This window comes from Rutilus rutilus (assembly GCF_951802725.1).
Source record: "Rutilus rutilus genome assembly, chromosome: 10".
Classification (NCBI taxonomy): domain Eukaryota; kingdom Metazoa; phylum Chordata; class Actinopteri; order Cypriniformes; family Leuciscidae; genus Rutilus; species Rutilus rutilus.
In genome coordinates, this window is record NC_140215.1 from 12180471 (window position 1) to 12199406 (window position 18936).

The 18936-nt window shown below is 36.2% G+C and overlaps 2 protein-coding genes across 4 annotated transcripts; both read left to right on the forward strand.

Moving 5' to 3' along the window:
• Positions 1–2562: 2562 nt before the first annotated feature.
• dcun1d2a (DCN1, defective in cullin neddylation 1, domain containing 2a) lies at positions 2563–7528 on the forward strand. 3 transcript variants are annotated; one of them, XM_084420939.1, is made up of 7 exons: positions 2563–2960; positions 4154–4370; positions 5370–5538; positions 5926–6056; positions 6159–6241; positions 6402–6498; positions 6662–7528. In XM_084420939.1, the coding sequence occupies exons 1-7, from the start codon at positions 2958–2960 to the stop codon at positions 6739–6741; spliced, it is 780 nt and encodes a 259-aa protein (XP_084277065.1). In that variant the 5' UTR covers positions 2563–2957; the 3' UTR covers positions 6742–7528. The 3 variants fall into 3 exon arrangements, 2 of the variants coding, with proteins under 2 accessions (XP_084277065.1, XP_084277066.1); XR_014628923.1 differs by having other exon boundaries at positions 2828–2960; positions 6380–6498; XM_084420940.1 differs by lacking the exon at positions 2563–2960 and adding an exon at positions 3672–3957.
• Positions 7529–8759: 1231 nt separating this feature from the next.
• cdc16 (cell division cycle 16 homolog) lies at positions 8760–16947 on the forward strand. The gene is made up of 18 exons (XM_084420929.1): positions 8760–8952; positions 9417–9471; positions 9579–9676; positions 9933–9971; positions 10287–10427; positions 10567–10726; positions 10978–11072; positions 11346–11479; positions 11583–11662; positions 11750–11799; positions 11897–11970; positions 12627–12752; positions 12889–13041; positions 13121–13184; positions 13452–13513; positions 16052–16187; positions 16263–16353; positions 16434–16947. Exons 1-18 carry the CDS (start codon positions 8905–8907, stop codon positions 16673–16675), a joined length of 1848 nt encoding a protein of 615 aa, XP_084277055.1. The 5' UTR covers positions 8760–8904; the 3' UTR covers positions 16676–16947.
• Positions 16948–18936: the final 1989 nt, after the last annotated feature.

The window sequence follows — 18936 nt, forward strand, 5'->3', positions numbered from 1 at the left end:
CCTTTCACTGGACCCCACCCACTACGTCTGAAGGCGGAGCGTGCGCAGGAATACATGTAAATATTAAAAAGAAATTCACGGATAAAGAGGTTAATGCCTTTAAAGTATCTTATAAATTGTGCTCAAAACAGTCTATGATAATATACGATAATAGCTGTTATCAGTATTTCAAAGTTGAATTACCTCTTTCATATCACTTTCTAACGATAAATTCGCATTAATACCCATTACATAAATGCTATCCTATTTATTTATTTTTAATCATTATTAGCTAGAGGTGTAATATGTACCGAGTCCTTAAATTGTAGGCCTCAAGTAAATATAATTTATCAAAAGTACCCAGCCAAAAAAAAAAAAAAAAAAAAGAAAGAAAGAAAGAAAGAAAGAAAGAAAGAAAGAAAGAAAATAGCCTACTTTAAAAGTAAACCGGATCCTCATTTATTTGTATTTAAGAATTTAAAAGTAAAAGTAAACAATTTACTTAACTTTCTACATTGACTTTTAAGAAGAGACAGAGATGTTCTCATTTTAGTACATCAAGTCCTCAATGATCTAAATACAAAAAAAATCCATTGGCTGTTTAAATAAAAGGAAAGTTAAACTTATGTGAGCATGATTGGTTGTTAGTCACATTATAGGATAAAGTAGAAAAAAAATACTAAAATACTTAATTTTTAAATCATTAAGTAAAGTCCTGAAGTCATATGACATAGTGTCTGTAATGGAGTAAAAAAAATATATATATATATTATACTTTGTCCTTGTAAGTGTAATTGAGTAAAAGTACAAGCATTTAGTTTAACAGAACTCTAGTAAAGTACAAATTCTGCAAAATATTATACTTTGAAGTACTTAAATATTTTACACCTAGGTCTTTTCTAAAATCCATATAATGGAGGTAATTGGTGTTACATAAACATATATCGATATTTTGAAAGTATAAATCAGCTGTATGACTGTAATTATAAATATGTTGTTATAAGGTTGTTTTTGGTTGCAGACTCTGTGACCTGTTTATCTGTATTCATGCTGCCCCCACAGACAGGACTGTACAGTATGTTTTATACAGATAACTAAAGATGAGTTCAAAAAAGGGTGTCACCATTTTCATGTCACTATCATTCTCTGGGTGGGCAAATTTGAAGAAATTATCTAGGTTAAATACTGTACATTTATGAAGGTGGATTTGCTACATTTGGAAAATAGAATATAGGCCAAACATAAATACAATTTTGTTATATATTTTCTAAAATATTCATCCAATAAATGAGACATACTGTATTAAATATAATTCAACCTTTATTGCAACAATGAATCACAATGTGTTCATGTACCTGACTTTAAACACTGTTTGTGTTCACAAATAACTGCACATGCAGAGAAGGTCTTGCAACACATGCTGTGTCTGTTTATTAAGAGTTACTGAAACACTTTGAGCAGCAGGTAACATGATGCTCAACATATGAAATATGAACAGACCTGAATAAATATAACAAATAGTACTTTAAACACATCCAGGTGGATGCTGCACATGGGGGTTGAGGAGATTCCCCCTTCAATAAACCACTTTGAATGCTGATGCTATATTAATGTAACAAATGATTATTTTTTTATTATTATAATACATGTTCAAATCAGTCTGTTTTGCTCTGTACAGACTAAACAACCAACGCTGTTATGTTATCCACTCAAAGGTTTAGCCATACTGCACTGGTCAGCTGAACATGATCGAAAGTAGGTCATAACCAGTGTTAGATTATGCTGGCAGAGTCTGCAGATTGTGCTACTGAGAGATGACAGTAGTAGTATCATAACGTTCAGAATTTTTCCTATGAATTTTATTAGATTTTACATGAATTAATCCCCCCCAGACTAGTTTGTTTAACTATGTAAAGCCAGACATATAATGGTCGAATAATAATAAAAACATTTTTTAAATAGAACATTGAATATTTAGACAAAATCTAAGTTAGCAAATGTGTTTTATGTTTTGTATTTATTTTATTTTTTTATGGCCCATATGATACATCAAGGAGGAAAATTGGTTCTGTTGTTGTATACTTAAATCAACGAGATTTGTATAACGGTATATCAGACAACTTATATAAAAATGCATATAAATCTCACTTATCAGTATCACTAACTCGCCATAATGTTATTTAAGGCGATATTTAAATGCTTAGTTTCATTACCAAAGCTCTGTATGGGGAAAAACATTATAGGCCTATAATGCAGTGACAATGAAGATTGAGAAAATTCCTCAAAAGCCTGTTGTATATTTGACACATACATTTTAACATGAATGTTGAATTAACATGTCGGATTAACATGAAGTGAATGTTCATCTTGCAATATAAGGCTACTAAAAATATAAAAGTTGTTATTATGTTTATTTCATAAAAATCATTAAAGATTTTCAGAATTATACTAAAAGTCCTTATACTTATTTAAAAAAAAAGTAAAAAAAAAAAAAGAACTATCAATAGTAGAAGGCATAGGCTAAAATATATTATTTTTTGCCAGGCTACCACTAATTTGTCATGCTGCATATTACAGAGCAGTGCAGAGAAGTAGATTCATAACAGATATAGGAGCCGTGTGACCAAACCGATTCTCTAAAATGAATCGGACTTTGAACCGATTGAATTGATCCATTCACATTTCGTTCGAGAGAATGGAAAAAGCTGAACTTCTTACACACTGTAGAAAATGTAGTTAAATGTAGATTAACAGCGTCGCTACTTTTAATTAGTTATTTCCAACACTGGTTGAAAATGTATAATCATAGACAGAAGGAACTACTGAACGCAGGTTTAAACAAACTACAACTCCCAATACTTAACTGTTTCACCGCGCAGACTCGCTGGAGTTCTAGCGCATTCCCTTGATGCCTACACGCATGCGCAGTCGTACATGGGAGCATTGGGTATCAATTTGGTCAAACAGCGGGTGATAAAATGGTAGGTGACATAGAATTTAAAAATATTGCTTTCGTTTTATGCTTCTGTGTTCGACGGAGAAGATCCGGCAAACGTAGATATTCCACGTCTTGAACCAGTCGTTGTCTTCGCGTGTCGCACCGAGAATGCTCATAATTGTGTGTATGTTTTGTATGTGCAGGAAGGTCAGTTGTTGATATTTAGGGAGTTCAGCATGTACCTTTCCGCTTTGGTTCTAGAATCATATCCTATGTAATGCATTAAACATACGAGAATGCATATTATTCTGTGCTTTAGCCAGACATGCATGCTGTTAACCCTGATGTTCTGTTGAGGGTTTTAGAGACCCCAAGCCCCTTTTTAATACATCAAAATCGAACCTAACATTGAACAGGTTAAACGTCATGACTTTTCCAAAATGCATGCGATCTGATTCTAAACAAGATTTCACTTTGATGACAGGTTTTCATTGCTTTACATTCAAAACAAAGCCGATATCTGTTATGGTGTCATTGAAACCCCAAGTTAAAAACCCGCACTGATATTGATATGTCTACTATAATTTTACACATATACAATAGGGGCCTCTGGGACCCCAAACAACCAGGCAGTCAATGTCAGCAGAACAGGGGGGGTTAAGTGTCATCCATACCCAGTCCATGAAATTTCAAACGTCAGTCTTTTAGCCCTGCCTTTTTAACCCAGCCCTCAATAGTAGCCTGGTTAGCTACCAGATTGTAATTCCCTCTAAACACGTCTTGAGTGGGCCATCAAACTTTTTGCACAATGTGTTCTAGTTCCATGTCTTGTGATGGCCTCGTCAAAATGGTTCTTTTGAACTTATTTAAAGAACTAGAGTAAAAACAGCTTACTGTGCATCGATGGAAATAACTGTGGGGTAACCTGGTTGTTTTGCACTGGCCGCCCTGAGCTTGCCATCTCATATTACATGCCAAGAGCAAGTGGCCTGTCACAGGTCCTCACATGCTTGGTGCTTCAAACGAACTTGCTATAACCGGTAGAATGTCCTTTTGTATTGACACATTGGTCTGGACGTTTGCGCTTTGTTTACGCTTTATTTTTGTGCCTGAATGTTTGCAATTTTTTCTCTCTGTATGTTTGTTTGTGTCTCTTTCTGTTTGTACACACTGCTGAGTGTATTCCTCCGTCTGTCTGAGTTCATGTCTGAGGGCATATCTTTTGTGTCCACACAGCATAAGCTAAAATCCTCCCAAAAGGACAAGGTACGGCAGTTCATGTCCTTCACTCAAGCCGGGGAGAAGACCGCCGTATACTGCCTCACTCAAAATGACTGGAAACTAGAGGTGGCCACCGACAACTACTTTCAGAACCCAGATTTGTACCACAAGGAATCCATGAAAAGCTCAGTGGACCGAAAAAAGCTGGAGCAGCTTTACAATCGATATAAAGGTGAGTTTTTCTAATTCTGATATTTATTTATGCCTTCTGTTCTGTGCCTGAGAGTACCATTGCATGCTTAAAGGTGAGTTTTTTTTTACTCGTTAAAAAAGGCTTACCCATAAAGAAATGGATGCTTTTTAATTTTTTTCTATTACTTTTTCCTAGGATTTAAATGTAAAGCTATTTTAGTTTTCTACATAGAGTGGGTTACACTCTCATGGGGGCTGTCATTTTGAGATCACGCGACCAGCTGTGTCATGCAGTACCACTGAGTTACTAATAATATAAAACAACTTTACTTTATATAGGTCTTATCCCGTGCTTAAAGTCAGCATGAAATGGAAATGATCCCTATATATTTTCTAAGTGCATCTTAATGATCTTATTGTGAAAAATTCATCCATGCTTATGTTTTTTTTCTCTCTTCAAAATGCCTTAACTTTTATTGGTGAAACTTTTTCTGGTGACTTATGGCAGGCTTCTCGAATCATTTCGTCCTCATAAACCCCGGCTCTTACAGTCGACTGTGAACTTGCATTCAGAACCAAGTCCCCACCACACTTTTTTTTTTTTGATAATCCTTTTCACTCGGATGTTCCTCACAATATAGAAGAAAAGATCTGTCATTGCAACTTTAACCAAACAAAAACGTAATAGAATAAAACTTAGATTTTTAAATAAACTTAAAAATAAAATGTATGTTTGAGTGTAAAAACAAAATGTCTAAGTAAGCCGTTCCTCTTAGAGCAATGAAACAAGACCTGAAGGTCGAGGTCGCACACACCACAGAGCGAAGAAAAAAATGTCTGGACCTTCATAAACAAACTTTATGCATTCGTGTGTTATTATAAAGCCCGAAACCACTGGGATGAAGAAGAGCCAGCAAAACCTATAGAAAAACTTTCTCTGTGCACCTTTAAATGTTGAATTCCTCGCAAAAATGTTTGTTTTGCTGAACTAACACTATTTTTTAAGTGACCTAGATGTTTTTGTTTTATTCTCCCTCAGATCCCCAGGATGAGAATAAGATTGGGATTGATGGAATTCAACAGTTCTGTGATGACCTCAATTTGGATCCAGCGAGCATCAGTGTTCTGGTTGTGGCATGGAAATTCCGTGCAGCAACACAGTGTGAATTCAGCAAAAAGGAGTTCATTGATGGAATGACAGAACTGGGGTGGGCTATGAAATCATTAATTAATTTAGTCATTATTTTGACAATATTTGGGTTGTGTGGCGGCTGGGATTATCATTCTGTAATAATGAAAGGTTTTGGAATGTTACACATAAAATGTCCTACCACCTGACAGAATCACTGAAATAGTTTCTGTGACAGTCCTCAGCTCTAATAACCACAGAAGAATGGTCCCAATTGAAATGTCTGATGTCTCTCAAATGATTTTAACAAATGAAAGTGAAGCTGTAGTTGAAATTGTCAGAATGGAAGTCAGGTTTAAATCGCTAACAGCAAGTTTGATATACATCTTTGTGTATGATTGACATGGATATGAGCCAGTGATTAGACTGACTAATGATGAGCCTAAACGTTGAATTTCTTCTTCAGCTGTGACAGTCCAGAGAAACTTCGAGCTCTTCTGCCCCGATTAGAACAGGATCTGAAAGACATCGGAAAGTTTAAAGATTTTTATCAGTTCACCTTCAACTTTGCCAAGAATCCTGGACAAAAAGGTTTAGGTAATGGCACCGTAATATTTTTTCTTTCTGCATTTTTGTGTCTCTTCACCCTGAATAAACAGTCGTCTATGTTATTGTTTTAACTGTCTTTTTCCATCACAGATTTAGAGATGGCAGTAGCATATTGGAACCTGGTTCTGGCTGGACGTTTTAAGTTCCTAGACCTCTGGAACAGATTTTTATTGGTAAGTCATAGCAGCGTTGGACTTTTGACCCTCTTTAGCACTCTATACAAATTAAAATGGGCTTTCTGGCTGCTACGCAACACATTAACCACATAGTGGAATAATTTCCTTTAGCAATTAATTTAGATGCTTCTCTAGTCTCTGCCCTTATTTTGCGCAGGAGCATCATAAACGATCAATTCCCAAAGACACGTGGAACTTGCTTCTGGATTTCGGCAACATGATTGCAGATGACATGTCAAACTATGATGAAGAAGGTGAGACACATCATCCATTTTTGTTGTGTTTTGTGAGCTAATATGCTGCTTACTGAATTTTTAGTGGTTGGTTTTTGTATTTTTGAAGTTATACTGTAAATTGTCTGCCTTTATTCATAGATTATGATGGATTTTAATCACGTGACCTCCTGTTTTGTTTCAGGAGCATGGCCTGTTCTCATTGATGACTTTGTGGAATATGCTCGGCCAATCGTGACAGGATCAAAACGCAAAACTGTATAGTAATGCTACCATCGGGCGAGAACTCGCACCTTGGTCGCCTCATTGACTTTGTAGTTTTTTTAAAGACTTGTAAGCATAATAAGAGAGAACTAAGAGAAACACTTGAACCCGACAAGCTTTGCAAAAGGAAAACAGGATGGAAAATACGTCTCAGACTTCCACACACCCCACGGGAAGGACAAGAGCACGAGACTCAAGATTTCTGATAGAGCCATCAAATGCACATGGCCAGCTATATTTGCACTGGCTACTCATTTCTAGCCCGAAACCCTTGGAGATTTTGGGTGGATATCTTTGAACCTAGTACCTCATCTCCATAGCAATCAGTGTCACTCTATAGGGCAGAGTCCTCATTGCCTACCCACTCCTTACAGTCTGAATTATGGAATAGTCTCTCCAGTTTTGTTTTAGATTATGTACCCATCTGTCTGGGTGTGTATCTCATGCAGGACTTGATGCTGATCATGTCAGCATTTTAAGCCAGACGTTCATGGGCAGCACAGCATGCGGCTCGCAACACCAGCACTATTGTTACAGTTGTAAAATACTGTATACTGCAGCAGTATGTACAGAGAGAAATGTATTATCAGTAATGTTTTATTATATGAAATACGAGACATATGAAAGAAAAGCGTGGTCTAAAAAAGATGCCTCCATACCATGTTCTTGTGTGATTTTAAGTCAAACGTGTCATCTGCCCTGTTGCGGAACTTGTAACAATGCGGTTCAGTGTTACACCTTTTTTTGTTTACCAGATTTATGTTAAGAAATAAATTATTGCCCTTTACTTTCTTCTCAATCTACAACAACCCTGTTATTCTTTAACAGGTCTCATATAATAGCCTTTGACAACAAGAGGCTTTACTAGCTTTCACTTTGAAACATTCTCCCTTCAGTATCACAACTTCAACACACTTATGAATCAAAATAATCATTCCAGAATATTAATATCTCACTTCATAAATCACAATGCTTCACATTGTTTTGCAATTCATCCTGCTGCAAAGCAACCCCAGAGCATGATGGTAGGGATAACTGCATTTGGGTTGTATTTGGTTTGCACCAAACATTCAGGACATTGAGGTTAATGTTAGTGTCTTCAGACCACAATTTTCTTCTAATAGCTTTCAGGTTTGTCACATGGCTTCTAGCAAAAACCAGGCATGCTGTAATGTTCATCTTTTTCAGGAGTGGTTTCCTTCTCACCAAAGAGAGTGCCAAATCTGCAGTGTTGAAAATATTGATGTCAGACAAAATGCTCTGCAACGCGTTCAGTACTGTATCTGGCCTCTTGGTCACCCGTATGACATCTTCCCTGTTTTTGTGTATTGCTCATGCTTCTTTCATCCATTCTGTTGAACTTCCATCCATAATGAACTTAATGTGTGTAGGAATATACAAAGCTTTGCTAATAATATAACTTTTTGTAGCTTTTTTAATCCTTTAATTAATCTCAGAGTTTCACATCACAGGCAGATCTTTTGTTTTAGCGGATTTAGTGGATTGAACAGTTAAAATTGAAGTATAGTTCAAAATAACTGATTATTTCACTTCATTTAGGCTATTTAAAACAGTATGTTTATGTAGCTGATGACTTTCTTCTGAGGAACACTAGATTTAAGGCTGCCATTCTGCCTGAAAATCGAAATATTTCTGTTGCACAGAAGAAAGAAAGCCTCTTGGATCTGGGACAGCATGAGGGTGATTAAATGATGACAGAATTTTTATTTTGGTCCTTTAATGGCGGAAATGGACTTGTGCAATGCGATTTCCCTGTGTACCACAAGAGAGCGGCAATGTGTTTAAAACCCAAAGAAGCTTTACGTTTGACGTTTTAAGAGCTTGTGTATTTATGTATTGCTGTATTTTTATTATTTGTGTTTATGTGTATGTTATATTCTCAGTCTGTAAAAAAAAAAAGTATTTTCACTGAAATCTGTATTTTTTGTTGCGTTGTTACTTCCAGTCCATATTCAAATATTTAAAAATGACGGAACTTCACAAAACCTGTGTTTCTCCACGGAGTGGTATCAATGTAACACGTTTTATGCTAACCGCGGGCTTCAATCTACATACAGAGGATCAGTCTTACAAACTCATTTTCAATCTATTGCATTTGACAAGAATGACAGTTTTTTGTATTTGACGAACAGTACAATCACAATGAATCTTGACAGGCTTCGTAAAAGAGTGAGACACTACATTGATCAGGTAAGTAGAGGCAGTATATTTAGCATGAACACTAGCTTTTATTTACTCAGCAAATTAGATTGTATTAATTTCTGATTGTATGAAGCTGATCATATGACATTACGTTATCGGAATATTATAGAAAAAGAAAGAAGTATGGTTAGTACACTGAATCAAGCAATAACTTGTGTATTTACGAAGCTAACGTTACCCAGATGACTTTCATGCTACCAGGTTTGAAAGCTTCTTAAATGACATTTAAATAACAAAAATATGACATCATGTTGTTTTGGGATATTTTATTCTCAGGAATAGATACGCAGTATAACATCTATGAGGGCTTGTGCACGTCAAACTGGACTAATGTGACAAAATGATTTCATCTAAGTTATTATGTTGATTGCTGAATAAAAGTCCAATTTGACCTCAATAGTGAAAATTAAATGTAGTTTCCTTCTGTTGTTTTTGCATGATCTATTTTATAGCAACAGTATCAAAGTGCTTTGTTCTGGGCTGACAAAGTATCATCCTTATCACATGGTAAGTGTCTTCATCCTCCTGAACACAGTATGTATATCAAATAGCAGTTGTTAATGTTGATAATTCATAGATAAAATGCTTATTTTGTAATCTTTAATCTCTTATAGAGGATCCTCAAGATATTTATTGGTTAGCGCAGTGCCTTTATTTGACAGCACAGTATCACAGAGCCTCTCATGCGCTCAGATCTCGCAAACTTGACAAGGTAAGGGCTATTGTTTTTTGGGGGTAAATAAAGAAGTCATTTCAATAGTATCAGATATTCTTAGTTCTCCAAGTTGTAGTCTTTCAAATACGTAACCCAGTAAAATAATTTACACAAATGTTTATCACTGAAATCATGTTTGAAGTGCATTAATGCAATAGAATGGAGCAAACAAATCAGCTTAATGTTCAAGGGAATTAATGAAGAAGTATTCAATTCTTGTTATTTATGACAGACTTTTTTTTTCTTTTTTCAGTTGTATGGAGCCTGTCAGTATCTAGCTGCAAGATGTCACGTGAGTATTTAAAAATAATGCCACAAATTTTATTTATATTATACATGATACAATATATTTAAAAAATTTGTTGTTATTTTTTATGGGCAATTTGTGGAATGGATTTTACATGGTAAATGTTAAATATAGCAAATAGTTCTATATTTATTGGTAGCTGAAAGCATGATCAGATTTGCCAAAATATGTGATAAATGAACATGCAAGGCGTGGGCATTTGTGTCATTTTATGGCTAACAGACCACATTTTTCCTAAAACTTAAATAAGGAAATAATCAATGATTTGTACTTTATTGTTGTTGTTGTTATTTTCTGCAGTATGCCGCCAAAGAATATCAACAAGCTCTAGACATACTGGACATGGAGGAAGCAGCCAGTAAAAGATTATTAGACAAGAATGTAAAGGAGGATAATGGCTCAAGGGAAACCGTAAAGGAATGGGAAATGTCTCCTGCCTCAGTGAGTCTAACTCCTTTTTTTTTTTTCTTGTCATTGATTATGTTTATTATGTTTTATGCTGAGTTTAGAAACAAACTTGGTATTTGAATGGCATAAGAGGTTGACTGGATCTTTTACTCCCTGTGGCCTTTTCTCTCAGATCAATAGTTCCATCTGTCTCCTGCGGGGGAAGATCTATGATGCCATGGACAACAGACCCCTAGCCACGTCTAGCTACAAAGAGGCCTTGAAACTGGACGTCTACTGCTTTGAAGCCTTTGACCTTTTGACGTCCCATCACATGTTGACCGCCCAAGAGGGTGAGAGAAAATATTCATATGTACATGCAATGTTTGAAATTCTTTAGTACCTGTTTGTAAGTAAAGTCACTTAAAGCTTAACTAACTTTGTAAGTGGTCCAAAAAAATGATTGTATAAAATCATAAGAAAGATATGATGCCTTTTTGTTCTCTGACCTATAGTCATAATGTCCTCATTTTCGTCACTTGAAAGTCACCGTGGATAAAATGAATAAATGCTTTCAAATTAATAAAATGTTATCTTGTTGTAGAAAAAGATTTCTTGGATTCTCTGCCCTTAAGTCAACAGTGTACAGAAGAGGAAGTGGAATTGCTGCGTTTCCTTTTTGAAAATAAATTAAAGAAGGTGAGAAGGCCCCCTTTCACTCTCATAAGTTCTTATAAATTCAAATATTTGTGTACCAAAGATGGTTTGCTATGATTTACATATGAAATAGCCAACATTTACAGCATCACACGGATCAGATGCTGTTAATTATTTTTCCTGATTTTGTTTTGTTATTCTTTAGTTTAAAAAAGAACGTGCACAAATTACTCTGAGAATTTGAAGTACCTGTTTATTCAGTCAGTGGGTTTGAAGTGCTCACCGAAGAGCTAATCAGCAACTCTTCTCTTTCAGTATAACAAACCTAGCGAGATGGTCGTCCCAGATATAGTCAACGGTCTCCAGGACAACTTGGATGTTGTCGTCTCCCTCGCAGAGCGACATTATTACAACTGTGACTTTAAAATGTGCTACTCTCTTACATCAATGTAAGTCTGCAAACACCACCATCTAATGTTCGGTTTGACATTTAGGGTTTGACATTTAGGGTTGAAGGTTGAATTCGTCTAACGTTTGTTTTTTTTATTCAAGGGTTATGGTAAAAGACCCATTTCATGCCAACTGTTTACCAGTGCACATAGGAACCCTCGTTGAGCTAAGCAAAGCAAATGGTATGAGATTAATATTGATTTCAGGTTTAATTTAAGTGTCGAATTTGAATGTGGAATCATAACAATAACCATACATTGTCTCTTTAGAGTTGTTTTACCTGTCTCATAAACTGGTGGATTTGTATCCCAGCAATCCAGTGAGTAACAAGGAAATTGTCTTTCAGAAGATGAGTTTCAGTTAAGTTTCATTTGATTTGTTTTCTTATCATTTCTTTCTCTGTGAACCTCTCCAAGGTTTCATGGTTTGCTGTTGGATGTTACTACCTCATGGTTGGGCATAAAAACGAACATGCAAGGCGGTATCTCAGGTATGACTGGATTTAGTTGCTTTGTGGACTTTCACTACGGTTCAAAGATTTTTTTTTCTTTCTTTTAAAGAAATTAAGAGTTTTGTTCAGCAAGGATGTATTAAATGTATCAAAAGTAACACAGTAAAAACTTTTACATTGTAAAAAAAAAAAAAAAAAGTTCTTGTTTTAAACTTTTTATACATCAAAGAATAAAAATAAAAAATCATGGTTTCCACAACACAATTTTCTTAATCAGCATATTAGAATGATTTCTGAAGGATCGTGTGACACTGAAGACTGGAGTAATGATGCTGAAAATTCAGCTTTGGCATCTTTTAAAATTACATTTTAAAATGGCAATAATATTTCAAAGTGTTACTTTTTATACTATATTTCTGATTTTAAAAATGCAGCATTGATGAACATAAGCACAAAAACATTAGAAAAATCTTACTGAAATTATCATGTAATGATTTCTAATATACGTTGCTTACTTAGGAAGTCACTTGTATTACATAAACGGAGAAACCTTTTAGTGCTGAAACTGCAAAAAATCAAGCCCTAGGTCATTTTCAGCAAACATGTTTTTGTGGTAAATCTGGGAAAGGTTTCATAATGATGACAGTAGATCTGTCGACGAAACTTGTGGTTAACACCAAAATTCCCTTCCACAGTAAAGCCACCACGCTTGAGCGCACATACGGACCGGCATGGATAGCATACGGTCACTCGTTTGCTGTGGAGAGCGAGCACGATCAGGCCATGGCTGCTTACTTCACTGCTGCCCAGCTTATGAAAGGGTTTGTAGACCTACAGTGCTTGTGACAATTACATTAGGACAAGAATATTTGCCTCTCTTATATGACTTGTGTGTTATGAAATTGGTAAAGCCATTAGGCTAGAAAAAAAAAACTTTCTGGCTTCCTGTTTGAGCAGATGTCACCTGCCCATGCTTTACATTGGTCTGGAGTACGGACTCACTAACAACCCCAAGCTGGCAGAACGTTTCTTTAGCCAGGCCCTCAGCATCGCGCCTGAAGACCCCTTTGTCATACATGAGGTAGCTGTGGTTGCCTTCCAAAATGGAGAGTAAGTGATCAAAAAAAAATTCACACTATGTACATCAGTGGTTAGTGGTTTTACTGATGAGCGCTTTGCATTGTTGCAGTTATAAAACAGCCGAGAAGTTGTTTCTAGATGCTATGGACAAGATCAAAGCCATTGGAAATGAGGTAACCACCCTCTTGCTTCTATGATTACCGGTAGTTGTTTTTTTTATCTGAATAGACCTTAATCAGAATAGATGGAGTGAAGTGCAGCTTGTTCAGTATGACATACTTTTATGTTCCTGGGTGTATCGGTCAACTCATGAAACAATGAAAATATCAAATTTCCCAATATACAGAGATTCTTGTATTCACTTACAAATTGTTTGATGGTACATGGTAAGAAAAATACCCTTGTAAATTGTTCTGTCTTAATGAATTATTTCTCTCCAGGTCACAGTCGACAAATGGGAGCCGCTCTTAAACAATTTGGGTCATGTGTGTCGAAAATTGAAGTAAGTTGAAAAGAATTCTGATTTTACAGTACATTTTAGTTTTAGTTGTTTTTTTCCCCAGTTAAAAAAACTAAAAAACTAAACTACCATTCAAATGTTTAAGGGTAAGTAAGAATTTTTTTTATATATATATATTATTATTATTATTATTTTAAAGAAATGATTTTATTCAGCAAGGACACATTCTGTTGAAGTGACAAGTTTACAAAAGATTTCTATTTTAAATAAATGCTGATTTTTTATAAACTTTGCATTCATCAAAGAATCCTGAAAAAAGTAGCATGGTTTACACAAAAATATTTAATATTGATAATAATAAGAAATGTTTTTTAAAGGGATAGTTCACCCCAAAATGAAAATTCTGTCATCATTTACTCGCCCTCAAGTTGTTCCAAACCTGTATTAATTTCTTTGTTCTGCTGAACACAAAAGAAGATATTTTGTAAAATGTTTGCAGATCTCGAGCCCCATTGACAAGCATAGATATGGTAGTCAATGGGGCCCGAGATCTGTTTGGTTACCGACATTCTTCAAAATATCTTCCTTTGTGTTTAGCTGAACAAAGAGATTTATACAGGTTTGGGACAACTTGAGGGTGAGTAAATGACACAAATTTAATTTTAGGGTGAAATAACCCATATTAGAATGATTTCTGAAGGATCATGTGACAGTGAAGCTTTGCTATCACAGGAATAAATTACATTTTAAAATACATTAAAATAGAAAACAGTCATTTTTAGTGCTGTTAGTTAAACGCAAACCCATTTTCACATGCTGTTGCAACAGCTAGTAACGTTAGAAAAACTACAACACCACACCGGATCTAGCTAGACCGTAAACAAAACAACAGGCACGCCGCACACACTTGTTTGGGCTTGCGAGCCGGCCAAAGAGTAGTAGGCTAACGTTACGTTTTGAGTGGATGGCGGGCGCGAGACGCCGAAATGGATGCCAATAAGATTCTGAATGGAAAGTTTAATTTGAAAAAGTTGCCAAATGGTTCCATTGACAATATCAAAGTGATCTGTGTGTTTTGTCGTTGTGAACTGAGCTATCATCACAGCACGTCCAGTCTGAAATACCACTTGACGGCCAAGAACACAGCTGATGCGATTATTTGCCCCAAGTGTGAATGTTAGTGTGAATGTATGGTGTGAATTGAACACCATATGCCAATGTTGTTTCAATATAAAACATTTGCACAAAGCAAGCCGATCCACTTTACCATGTTGATAAGAGCATTAAAATCTGAAAAAAAAAATAATGGGACAAAAAGAAATCAAGGGACATTTAGAATAGATAAAAATGTGCGATTAATTGCGAGTTAACTATGACATTAATGCGATTAATCGCGATTAAATATTTTAATCGTTTGACAGCACTAGTCATTTTTTATTGTTTTACTCTATTATTTTTTTTACTTGATCAAACAAATGTAGCCTTGGTGAGCATAAAATACTTATTTCAAAAATATTTAAAAAAATTGTGACGGTATTGTATATAAATACAATGCATATTGGCAATTATTGCAGCTTAAGTACCTCATTGTATCCCAGTTAAAATAGGCGGGATCTGGGCCGTAGTGTGCACTAACCTATAATTGTGACTTAAAAGTGCCTGTTTCTAAAATTGTCTCGAGTGGTATTTAAATGAAGAGCAGGAATTGGGAGGCACGGTCACATTGCTTCCCTCCTCTATTAAAGTGGAAAAAACAAGATACACAACAGAGTGCTTGTTTTGTTCTGTCACTCTAGTGTTTGATGAATTATGCATGTCCACGCACTGAATATCAAAGGGCTCGCAATTCACACTTGAAGACCATTCCACTCACGATTCTTTATTTCTAAATTGCTGTTTAATTATTTATTTTATGTTTGTTTGTTTGTTTGGACTGTATCGATATGGTGATTTGTCCTGAAACCCTAACTACAAACTTCTGCAATGAATTCGGCTCAAAACAGAACTGCATTCAAAGTCTGTCATCATTTTTAGTGCTATTTTTTTGTATTTTTTTTTTTAAGATTGAAAACGATTTAATTTTGAAACATTCCCAATTTTTATTGATAGAATGTTCAGAATTCCAAATCTAGTGTAACGACACCATTGCAATATTTGAATACTGAATTGGTTTTGTTTTTTTTCTCCCAAGTATTTAATCATTTATCGCCAAATCCGAAAATGAGACAAATATTGAGCAGAACTGAGCATTTCAGAAATAAAACCTGAAACCTAAGCACACATCCAACTTTAACAACATTCTTCATCAGGTATTTTCATTCAGGAAATGCACAACTGGTTTTCTTTAACAATCATCTATTGTGAAGTTGCTGGAGATGTATTGTACAGAATTGCAAATTAGTCCCAGCCTCCCATACTAAATATTTGAAGAACATTCAATAATAAAGTGCAATGTTTAAACTTCTTGATTCCAGTGGTTGAGAATAATTTTCACTGCCTCTGTAGTGAGCTTGTCTAGTTGTTTATCTGATGCAGTAGACAAAAATCAGGTCAGTGATTGCTTTCATGTTGTTTGTGTAGGAAATACGACCAGGCTCTCGAATACCACAGGCAAGCGTTGGTCCTCATCCCACAGAATGCCTCTACTTACTCAGCCATCGGTTACGTTCACAGCCTCATGGGAGATTTCGAGAGCGCCATCGACTACTTTCACACTGTGAGAATATATAACAATCATAATTCTGTATTGTTGGTCAGTTTTTTTTTTCAATCAATTATGATTTTTTTTTAGGCACTTGGTCTTAAAAGGGACGACACATTTTCCGTAACCATGCTGGGCCACTGCATTGAGATGTACATCAGCGATTCGGATGCTTACATTGGTAAGACGACCATCCACGTGCTTTGTAAACTTGCAGATTCAAAGTGTCCTCGCAGCTCGTAAGCTCATCTTGTTTTGCAGGAACTGACATTAAAGACAAGGTGAGAAAGACCCTTGGGACGCCTGCACTGATGAAGATGCTCAACACTTCTACCGACGGCAATGAGAGCAGAGCACAACCCGTAGAAGAGGTGAACGTGTGCCTGGAAACGCCATCTTTTAACGCCGACAAACAAACCGATGCTTTCCAGCGCTTCCTCTTAGAATGCGACATGCATGAGAACATGATGCTGGAGACGTCCATGTCTGATACCAGCACATGATTTAGACTTGTAAATGGGTCAAAGAGGAACTTTGAGCATGATGAGAATGTGACTCTGAGGAGGACACGACACGCCCTTCCTCCCTCCGCCATCCCTGCCGTGTCCTCCGTGTTGGACCCTGTGGATTTTTTTTTACTATGAATAAATGTAAAGAAGTGAATGCAAATGGGTTCTAATGATTCAATCAATAAACCCTGCATCCATATTTTTACAACGATTTGTGTATTCTCATTGGTGCTCTATTAAAACGCCTGTTTTGTGGACGAGGCTGCACAAAATGTTTTTTGCACTGCCAATCACATGTTAGCATCTGCTGCAGACACTTGCATTTAGTTTAAAATCCTGAAATTAGTCAACCAAAGGAAATGACTTTGAAATGTTGTTTTTATCCGTTATCTCAACTCTGTCTGTTCAGAAGGCATGTTTTCTGCACAGATTTATTTAATGATGATGTTGTTTTTTCTACATTAAAGGACATTAGTTTTTGTAACACTTTATACACTATAAAAAAAAAACTGAGTTAAATTGTCCAACCAGAGCAGTAGTAAATGCAACAATATGATACTAAATAGAAATACAGTATACACTGCCCAGCCAAACCAAAAAGGCGATGTTTGGATTTAAATATGCAAATGCTTAAGAGTATTTGACTGGATTATTATTGCAGTGATTATTATTTTGGAAGATGCTAGTTTTCGAGCATGTTATATGTTTGGCAACAGTTGTTTTAACCCTAATTGATGAAGTGTGTAGCTTTTCATTTCTTATCAGAATTCTCTCATCAGGGGCCGCCAAAGCGAATTCTTGTCCCGCCAAAGTCTTATTTGATAGGTGAGTGATGTAGAAGAGAATGACTGCTGCGCTTGACAGGGCGCATATAAGAACAAGCAGAGAGAGATAGACAGCCTCGGCCGCACGCGCGCGCTCTCACCGTCTTCAAACAACACGAGCGTTTCACATGGTGGAGCATTCGGAGATTTTTTTCTCCTGAATTACCGCGGGGTGTGAATTGTGCTACAAAAAACGTTGCCTTATCTTCTCTGAAAAGCGTTCCGCACATTCAGCTGACATAAAAAACACTTTCAATTAACAAACACAAAAAACTATCCAGTGATTAAATGGTTTCTGTGTTGTTGACACAAATCTTGTGCGATGTCCTAAACTGCCGAGATAATCACACAGCGCTACACGTCCACTAAAGACACGTCCGATTCGCGAACTAATGACTCATTTGAACCGATTCACTTTAATGAATGGTTAAACAACTGATCTGTCCAACGTCTGAATCGATAACATCGGTAACACTTTACAATATGTTCCATTTATTAAACTCTTAACATTTACTACTAATAAACTGCACTTCTACAGCATTGTAAATATTAATTTCAACATTTAGGCTACTAGCCTACCGCCTAGATTATTAAAATCAAAAGTTCTAATTTATTTGTTAACATAGTTAATGCACTGTGAAGTAACATGAACAAACAATGAACAGCTGTATTTTTATTAACTAAGATTAATAAATACAGTAACAAATGAATTTCTCATTAGTTCATTAGTTATTAGCCTAATACATTAACTAATGTGAACAAATCAAACCATATCATAAAGTGTTACAAATCATTTACTCAGAACACCTCTCACACTCTCTGAATGTACTTTCTAGCTCCACATATTACACCCAAAGTACATTCAGAGAGGGGGAGCTGGACTTCACACTCCACCCATGGCTCTGCAGTAAGCAGTCTTTCATTTATTTTACTGTACTCAAAGCCCTTCTTAAGGGGCCATCAGGCACCGCCTCCCTAATTGTGCATCCAGGAACGTCATGGGGTCTTTTCAAACCGGCCCCTGAAGTAGATCAGAAGTGTCTTTGACTGCTGTCATTGAAATGTGCAGGCTGTGCCACTCTGGATGCTCCTCAGATGGAAGCTGGCTTGTGAGCAGCAGAATTAGTCATGGGCTGCACGCCATCCAAATCCAACATACTCCCCTACTCTCACGTGCGCTTGAGTCGAGATCTGGACACCTGTTCTACGTTTGTGCCCAGTTTAAAAAGCTCCATTTCTACGCCAGAGAAGCCTTCGCCTCAGCTCTGCCTTGAGACGGCCAGTGGGAAGCAAACTTTTCTGAGTGGTAAGAAATTAGTTAATCCATACTAAATCCATACTATTGAGGTGGGATATGGTTAAAGTTAGGGACAGGTTTCGTAGTATGGTTCAGATTAAGTGGTAGGGTATTTTTTCTTTTTGTATGCAGAA

Excerpts from the sequence above, each read along its gene's own strand:
- dcun1d2a (XM_084420939.1), top strand. Across the intron at positions 5,539-5,925 it reads GATGGAATGACAGAACTGGG|CTGTGACAGTCCAGAGAAAC; the intron begins GTGGGCTATGAA and ends TTTCTTCTTCAG. Across the intron at positions 6,057-6,158 it reads TCCTGGACAAAAAGGTTTAG|ATTTAGAGATGGCAGTAGCA; the intron begins GTAATGGCACCG and ends TTTCCATCACAG.
- cdc16 (XM_084420929.1), top strand. The coding sequence starts at position 8,905 with ATGAATCTTGACAGGCTTCGTAAAAGAGTGAGACACTACATTGATCAG. Across the intron at positions 8,953-9,416 it reads TGAGACACTACATTGATCAG|CAACAGTATCAAAGTGCTTT; the intron begins GTAAGTAGAGGC and ends TCTATTTTATAG. Across the intron at positions 11,971-12,626 it reads CATGCAAGGCGGTATCTCAG|TAAAGCCACCACGCTTGAGC; the intron begins GTATGACTGGAT and ends TCCCTTCCACAG.